Source organism: Clarias gariepinus, chromosome 11, assembly GCF_024256425.1.
Source record: "Clarias gariepinus isolate MV-2021 ecotype Netherlands chromosome 11, CGAR_prim_01v2, whole genome shotgun sequence".
Lineage (NCBI taxonomy): Eukaryota > Metazoa > Chordata > Actinopteri > Siluriformes > Clariidae > Clarias > Clarias gariepinus.
Genome location: NC_071110.1, coordinates 20,218,052 through 20,227,037, shown reverse-complemented (window position 1 = coordinate 20,227,037; position 8,986 = coordinate 20,218,052). Strand labels below are relative to the sequence as shown.

Below are 8,986 nucleotides of genomic sequence, written 5' to 3'. Positions count from 1 at the left end.
ATGGGGTTTGGTCTCCGGAATGTTGAGCATCAGGATCCTCTTCTTTACTTTCCTACGTAGAATCAGCGCTTAATCGCACGCACTAAGTTTTGTAAATTCGTTTAATGTTTAATAGTAAATAATGACCCCCGTTGCGCTGTACCACCGCTCGGAAAACCTTATGAAATACAAGTTTAGGACAATTATGATGATCTGCCACGGCGTGCGCGTGTGATGGGTGTACGCCCAAATCTACTATAACTACTCCCTCACTCCGTAGGCTCCCTGAATAGGCAGCAAAGGGACGGGAGCCGCCTATTTGTGCCGGCTGGCGATAATTAACTTTAATATGATCTCGGGCTTGCTCCGCATTATAAAAGCAAGGCGCGGAGGTTTGTCTGAGGTCTGGGAAGTACGTGATGTAATGGAGAATATAAAAAAAGCATGTCAGTGGGGAGATGTGACGCGGCCAGGCGCTTTAAACAAGGGCACTAGAATTCCGCCCTTGGACCCCCGCGCTGAGGACAGCGCGAGAAAGAGCTGCGCGAGCTCCCGCGGCACCTTCACTCCCGCACCGTGCCCGCCCTCGCAGCCCTGCTGCCGAAGAGGAAAAGTGTGGTTAGGTTTTTGCGTCAGCGCGAACTCGCGCCGGCCATCGACAGCGGGAGAAGCGCCGTCACAAGGAAGCGTGCAGGAGCGCTGCCTCCGCGTGCTCAGTTCTGCCACTCGCACCAACAGTTAGCATCAGCTGTGTGCCCGCATGCCAGTGTGGCACAGCCCCCGGAACTGCACATGCACAACCTTTATCCCTTTCTTTCCATTCTCCCTCCTTCAACACTTTCCTTCCCCATTTTACCTAAATAAATTACCCTTTTCCTGTAAGACCTCGCCTCGTGTCCGTGCTTTATGGTGCCGCCCGTGCAACATGGGTCGAATCCGTTACAGATCATAACAGTCTACTGCATTTCATTCTTATAATAACGCACAAACACAAGCGGGGCTGAATGACCAACATCAGCTGACGCAGTAGAACGTCCTGACAATGTTATAATTTTTATGGTCATTTATTTTAGTTAATAAATCTACTATAAATTTAAAGAACACAAGATATAAGACGACACAAAACCCTACACGCGTCTTTTCTAATTACACGTGATAAAATTTAAAGGCTCACTGTGTTAACATTTATTTTGTTTAAATTTGATCCTGATAAGATTTAATTTAATTTAAATTCTACATTTGTATCGTCATTTTAGTTCTGTGATTATAAATTTGTTTAACTACAATGTTTTACTTGATTTTATCCGCTACTACGTGCAGTTCTAAAACTCTGTGTCTCATTAATCCAGCAGAGAATGAACTAAGGCATAAGGCGTCAGCCTGTAGTTATATAGCGCCACTCAATGGTAAAAGCCAGCAAACGCACAAAGCCAAACGGTACCGCCGAGCGCCGCGACGGTAGGACCTACATTCCGATTGATTAACTACTGTATGACCTCCCAAGACCCACACTCCTGGAGCTGGATGCTACTGTGGATTGAATACGCACATAATTCACTACCAACATTTTCCACGGGCCTCTCAACATTTCAGTGTTGTCTCGGCTACCCATCCCCTATGTTTCCATTCCAAGAGGAGGAGGTGGCGGTTCCCACAAATTACTTTGAATTGCGACTGATTTATTTTGGCTGTTGCCGTTTGCCGCGACAAAGTGCGTGGCAGTCATAGACATTCCGCGTGAGTAACCACTGTAGATTAATATAGTCAAATTTACTGGAGGCTTTTACTATAGTGGATTCCTGCCAACAGGACAAGAACTTAAAAATGTAATGCTTAGATTCGATTTGGTTTATAATAATCTTATAGTAGAAAACACGAGGTAAATTTGACTATATTAATTTACTTAGGCTTTTATTATAGGCTTTACGTAGGGGTCTGTCAGACAACGGTAGTTTGTCTTCAGTCTGTCGAATTCAGCGGACATGGACTTATGTGCTTGCACTTGGACAATGTGCTTATCCGCCTCCCTAATCAATTATCTTCGCACACCTGCAACCCATCAGCAATCCACCTCTGCCTTTAAAAGAAAGCTTAGAAGTTTATTCAGTGCCGAAGTATCTTACTTGCGCGCCTCTCGTCTTGTCAGTCTGTGATTTTCTCTAGTATCCTGTATTTGTGCTTTGACCCTGATTGTTTCTGGATTTCGGTTTCGTTTGCCCCCTGGATTTTCTTGTTTGAATTCCACTACGTGCATGACCTCGCCTGTTTCTCGACTAAGGAACTGGGATCGCGCTTCTGGATTTCGTCTTTCTTGCTGCTGGATAACTGTTGCCGACCCTGCCTGTCCCTTCGACCTCGACTTGCGCTGTTTCCCGCAACCTGCGTGCGCTTGCGAGCACTTCCGCAATCGCTGACATCGCACAAAGAGTGTTTTCGCCGATATTCACAGACATTCACTCTCGGACAAATTACCATTCCAAACATCGGGCGCATACTCTGGCGATCACGCATACTCTGCCTTAGTCAAGGATTCACGCTCTTTTTGGAGATTCTCTCTCACGCTCTGCTTCCTGGGTTGTGGAGTTCCCCTCCTCTCTCGTCACAGGGGATTTCCCCATTCATTCTGCTCATTCACATGCGCAGCCTCTCTCCCCTCTGCTCCTGCCACATAGTGAAAGATCCTTTGTGCTTTTCTGTTAACAAAGCTGTTTGTCTGCAATTGGGTTCACTTCCGTTCAGTCACGTCCCTGACAGTATACTTCGGCCATGAGGGACCCAGTAGAATTGGATCAGTTAAGGCAGGCACTTTCACACCAGGGGGCGATGCTGAGCTCTCACCAACAAAACATCCAGCAGGTAAATCAGGCTTTTTCCTCCATTACCACTCAGCTTCAAAAAGGAATAGATAACCCGATCCTAGCGCCAGTGCACACCTCACATCATGAACCCCAGCTCCCGAACCCACAACCGTACAACGGGGAACCCGGAACCTGTCGCTCTTTTTCGTCCCAATGCTCCTTGCTGTTGGAGCTCCAGGCGTCCTCCTTCCCTACTGCACGCTTGAGGGTGGCTTATGTTATCACTCTCCTCTCCGATCGTGCACGTGAATGGGGAACTGCTGTTTGGGATGTCAATGACCCATGCTGCGCGACCTTCAGAACATTCACTGAGGAGATGAAGAGGGTTTTCGACTGCTCCCACACTGGCAGAGACGCAGCCAGACAATTACTGGAGCTCCGCCAAGGCCCCCGTTCTGCATATGATTATGCTATAGTCATCTTATAATATATACAGGCCACATCGGCGAACTGGGACACCCAAGCCCTCTACGATGTCTTTCTTCACGGTCTGTCTGAAGGAGGTTACACCCCCTGCCACTGAGAAGTTTCCTGACCTCTCAGCCGTTCCGCCTGATTACTCAGACCTCAAGCAGGTCTTTAGTAAGTCACGTGCTCTCTCTACGAATACCTTGTAGTGCCATTTGGACTAGCTAACGCAAAAGCTGTCTTCCAATCTTTGGTAAATGATGTTTTCAGGGATTTCCTGAATATCTTTGTATTTGTCTATTTAGATGACATTTTGATTTTCTCCCGTTCATTGGATGATCACAAGCTGCATGTCCGCCAAGTTTTTCAGAGGCTCCTTGAAAACCAACTATACGTTAAGGCAGAGAAGTATAAATTTCATCGTCAAACCGTCTCTTTCCTGGGTTTTATCATCGCCCCGTCTAAGATCCAAATGGATCTAGCTAAACTCAAAGCAGTAACCAACTGGCCAAGACCGTCTACCCGGAAAGACCTCCAGCGTTTTCTCGGGTTTGCTAACTTTTACCGCCGATTTATTAGGAACTACAGCTTAGTGGCAGCCCCGCTTATTGCACTCACTTCAACTAAGGTTCCTTTTGATTGGTCTGATCAGGCAGAGAAGTCATTTGTCAAATTAAAGGACCGGTTCACCTCAGCACCCATCCTCACGCAACCAGATTCTGCACTCCAGTTCATAGTGGAAGTAGATGCCTCAGACTCCGGTGTGGGAGCCGTACTTTCTCAGAGGTCTCCAGCCGACGGTAAATTGCATCCTTGCTGCTTCTTCTCTCACTGCGTTTCCGCCGCTGAGAAGAACTATGGTATCAAAGATCGGGAGCTGCTCGCAGTAAAACTGGCGCTGGAGGAATGGAGACACTGGCTTGAGGGCACAGAGGTCCCGTTTCTCATCTGGACAGATCATAAAAACCTTGAATATCTCAAGTCAGCTAAACGCTTGAACTCTTGCCAAGCCAGATGGTCATTGTTCTTCTCTCGTTTTGAATTTTCCCTATCTTATCGACCAGGTAACAAGAATACCAAACCTGATGCCCTCTCTCGCCAGTTCATTTCGGTCACGGATGATTCTCCTCCACCGACTATTGTCGCCACAATGTCTCATAGGCGCGACCTTGCTAGAGGTTGAGGCTTTTGTCAAGCAAGTGTTAGACGGGGAACCCGGCCAACCAGGCCCATGGTCTCACATAGCCCTAGACTTCGTTACTGGACTCCCGGACTCAAATGGCTACACCTGCATTTTAACTATCGTCGATCGTTTTTTCAAGGCGGTTCCCTTTGTTCCCCTGTCTAAACTCCCCTCAGCTAAGAAAACGGCAGAGTTACTCATCCTGCATGTATTTCGCCTTCACGGTATCCCCGTAGACATTGTTTCTGATCGCGGACCTCAATTCTCCGCCCAATTCTGGACAGCATTTTGTAAACTCATCGGTGCTACCCCCAGCCTCTCCTCTGGTTATCATCCACAGACCAATGGCCAGACTGAGAGAGCCAATCAGGACCTCGAAACAACGATTCGATGTATGACCTCCCAAGACCCACACTCCTGGAGCTGGATGCTACTGTGGATTGAATATGCACATAATTCACTACCAACATTTTCCACGGGCCTCTCAACATTTCAGTGTTGTCTCGGCTACCCATCCCCTATGTTTCCATTCCAAGAGGAGGAGGTGGCGGTTCCCTCTGCCCAAGCTTTCATTCATCGCTGTAGAAGGACCTGGCAACGTGCTAAGGTTCGCCATGCAATAACCCTATTTAAGCGCCAAGCAGACCGCCGCCGTTCAACCGCCCCAACCTATCGCGTTGGGCAGAGAGTCATGCTCTCCACCCGTAATGTCCCCATTAAAACAATTTCCTGCAAGATATCTCCAGGGTTCATTGGGCCCTTCACCATCTCCAAGATCATTAATCCTTGCACAGTCAGGCTACTCTTGCCAGCCACAATGTGTTGCATCAATCCCTCGTTCCACGACTCCCAGGATTTTCTTGTTTGGATTCCACTATGTGCATGACCTCGCCTGTTTCTTGACTTAAAACTGGGATCGCGCTTCTGGATTTCGTCTCTCTCGCTGCTAGATAACTGTTACCGACCCTGCCTGTCCCTTCGACCTCGACTTGAGCTGTTTTCCGCAACCTGTGTGCGCTTGCGAGCACTTCCGCATGAATATCCACAGACATTCACTCTCTGACAAATTCCCACTCCAAACATTGGGCGCCGCGATCACGCATACTCTGCCTTAGTCAAGGATTCACGCTCTTTTTGGAGATTCTCTCTCACGCTCTGCTTCCTGGGTTGTGGAGTTCCCCCCACGTCACCGACACGCCTCCTCTCTCTTGCAGCGTGTGAGAAGCTGTGTTATAAGCAGAGCTAGTGTAAGGCCATCACAGTATTATTAGTGGTTGAATTGTAAAAAAAAAAATTCCACAGGGATGGTGTAGCTATGTTTTTTTTTTTCAGGAAGACTATAACTAACCATACAAAATGATTAAGAAATATGTAAATTTTCATGTAAACAGTTTCATTAAAATAAGCTTACTTAAAAATTAACTTGGACCCATCAAAACAAAACACATGCATTTAAATATGTAATTATAAAAAGTATCATTGGATCTTTTCCATGGCTTACATCTGGGGAGGATTATAAGAGTAGAATAAAAATCTACATAAACATTAGTAATGAAATTTAATTTAATAACTAAATTTAATAGTTCTGTAGTTTTGTATGTCTATGCACCAGTCTCTTTCCATCTCTCTTGCATACACATCTCTCTTGCACACAAATAAATCATTATAATCTATGTAGGTGAGCACCCGTATCACCTAACTGAGGTGCCTTCTGGGAATCTGAGTTTGCAAACAAAAACTACAACAAACTAAACAGTACCCTCTAGTGGCGATTTCTTACACTTTGCATTGGCGAATGTTTGAATGTTTAATAATGCAGAATCTATGTGTCTTTTACAACACACAATTAGCCACACATGATTTAAGGCAAATGTTTAACATGTTAAATTAACTAACAAGTACCAATGTGCTGTTTTTATAAACTTCCATAATTGTGTAAAGCTGCTTTGCAACAATGACAATTGTTAAAAGTGCTATACAAATATTTTTTTTTATTGTTTACTATATATATATATACTATATATTTTTACTATATATAGTATGTATTACTCTCTCTCTCTCTCTTTATATATATATAATAGAGTAGTTTTTGTTTTGTATATATAAACTATTCACACTATATGTTTTTTTTTTTTTTTTTTAATGCTAGCATGTAGGCAACTCACAAGCTACTTAATGTCTTAGACAGGCATGCACTGAGAAGCCCACAGTTACATGCCACATTATTTGATGCACTAAAATATCGGTCAGTTTCAGCAGTAATAGTAATATCTTAAAAATTTATTAAAAAATAATAAAATGCAATTTGATAAGACAATATTCCCACAAAATGTAAAAGTGTTCTTTTTACAGAGATGGAAAATGCTGGTGGGTGCTCTTAAATGCTGTTTAATTACAAAAGCAGTGTATAGTGACAAAGTAAAGCAAATCCCTAAGGAATGATCCCTTTCCTCTCACACTGAAGATGAAATGTATAAAACTTGGCTCCATTTCTCAAACTATCATTTAACTGCTCCTACCTGAGACTGTGGTAAGTATAGGGCAATTGTCATATAATTCAAATTCTTGCTTAATTTATTTAATTCATTTTTAAATGTATAATTTAAACATTTTTAGCTGTATTTATGCCATTAACTGATGCTAAGCCTAAACATCCACTGTATTCAAATAAAATTTGTTTTGTTCCAGTCTTAAAACACTCATTCAGTTCTGGTGTCCTTGTCTACACCATTTAAATAGCAAAAGAGTTCCTATACCTATATTACATTATTTTTATTTTGCTTTTCAGGCTCAGCAAAGTCCTTGCCATTATGCAAAATCTGACAGGATTTCCAAGCAATTCAACATCCAGCAACACCACATCCATCATCCTAAAAGTGTGTGTGGTGATCCCGCTGTTCAGTGTCTTTCTCTACTGCATTCTTTTGATGCTGCATACATTTGCCTCACACCGGCAATTCTTTGACAGTTCTCGTTACATCCTATTTGCCTACATGCTGGTCAATGACACATTGCAGTTACTCTCTTCTGTGCTGCTCTTTTTATTTATGATGGGCAATGTGAAGTTTGCCATTATCTACTGTGCACCACTGCTCTTTGTCTCTGTTGCCACATTTCAGAATGGCCCATTAATACTAGCTGCCATGTCTCTGGAACGTTATGTTGCTATCTTCTATCCACTGTGCCGGCCAATCTCCTGGAGGCCTGAAAAAATTTGGGTGATTGCTTTGAGCTTGTGGGTGATCAGCTGTATCCCTCCTACGGTGGATTTTATCCTAATGCGCCCCAACGTGGACTGGAATGTCTTCATCACCCCAGTGGCCTGCAAATCCACAGTACTCAATGGTTTGCCCATCCAGACTCTTTTCAAAGTGGCTGTAAACATACTCTTCTTTGCTGCAGTGGCCATCATCATTCTTTTCACATACATTCGAATCCTTCTGGAAACTCAAAAGATGCGCCAGGACCGTGCCTCAGTTACCAAAGCCCTGCACACTGTGTTGTTACATGGACTGCAACTGCTTCTCAGTGTTATGGTCTTCACATTTCCTATTACTGAAAACCTAATTGTGTTGAACATTAGATGGATGCAGGAAGATATTCAATTTTTCAACTACTTTTGCTTTGTTTTGCTTCCACGCTTTCTCAGCCCACTCATTTATGGCCTCAGAGATGAGAGCCTAAGGAACTACATGAAAAAAGCTATGCCTTGCTTTAGGGATCATATTGAGCCACATGAAGTAGGCAAAATTACAAATTGAGCATTAACTTCAGTTGACAGCAACCCAGCTGTATTGTAATTTATTTTATAAAGCCAATTTCTTATGTCACTGAAATATATTAATCATTGATTTAAAGTCTTGCATGGCTCAGCATAAACAATATGTTAAATAATTTAATAAGGACTCAAGGGCTGTCATTTATTTAAAATAAATGAAATCCAACTTTGCTTAGAAAAATGGCAAAATGTTACATGTTTAAGTTTTATTACCATCTTCCAATGAATGTTTTGTGCTGCCTTCAATTCAATGATTTAATTGTTGAAATAAATAATTTGCTTAACTTATTGCGTTCATCGATTTGCTGCCGAAGCCAAAACCAAAAATAAAATACTGCAAACTCATGCTTTGTCACATACTAGAATTTTAAAAATAAAATCTTGGAAAAGATATTGCAAGTAACAACTGTTTCAAGTAAAAATGACAACAGCATGTGATTTTGTGCACACAAAGGTCAAAAATAATTTTTAATTGATTTAATTAAACTTCCATTCTCAGTGCAAAAAAAAAAAAAATCCCTCATCTGTCATTTATGCTGTTTATATAAGGTCTGTCCTCAGGGTTGGTCTATTGGTCAATTTTCTTACATTTTTGACCACTTAGATGTCTGTTTATACCTTCTGAACTGTCCTTCATTGGATGCTTATCATTTTGTATAAGCTTGTACAAACCAGTTCATCAGGCATCAATTACCATATTATAGTGGCTGTTAGTAAACGTCACTGAGATAAAAAAATAAAAAATAAATTCGATGTTTGATGTGAACATTAACTGAAGCT

At 42.8% G+C, this 8,986-nt stretch overlaps 1 protein-coding gene across 1 annotated transcript; it reads left to right on the top strand.

Moving 5' to 3' along the window:
• The first annotated feature begins 728 nt into the window (after positions 1-728).
• On the top strand, positions 729-8,189 carry LOC128532796 (odorant receptor 131-2-like). The gene is made up of 2 exons (XM_053506905.1): positions 729-741; positions 7,198-8,189. The coding sequence occupies exon 2, from the start codon at positions 7,239-7,241 to the stop codon at positions 8,187-8,189; it is 951 nt and encodes a 316-aa protein (XP_053362880.1). The 5' UTR covers positions 729-741; positions 7,198-7,238.
• The last annotated feature ends 797 nt before the right edge of the window (positions 8,190-8,986 follow it).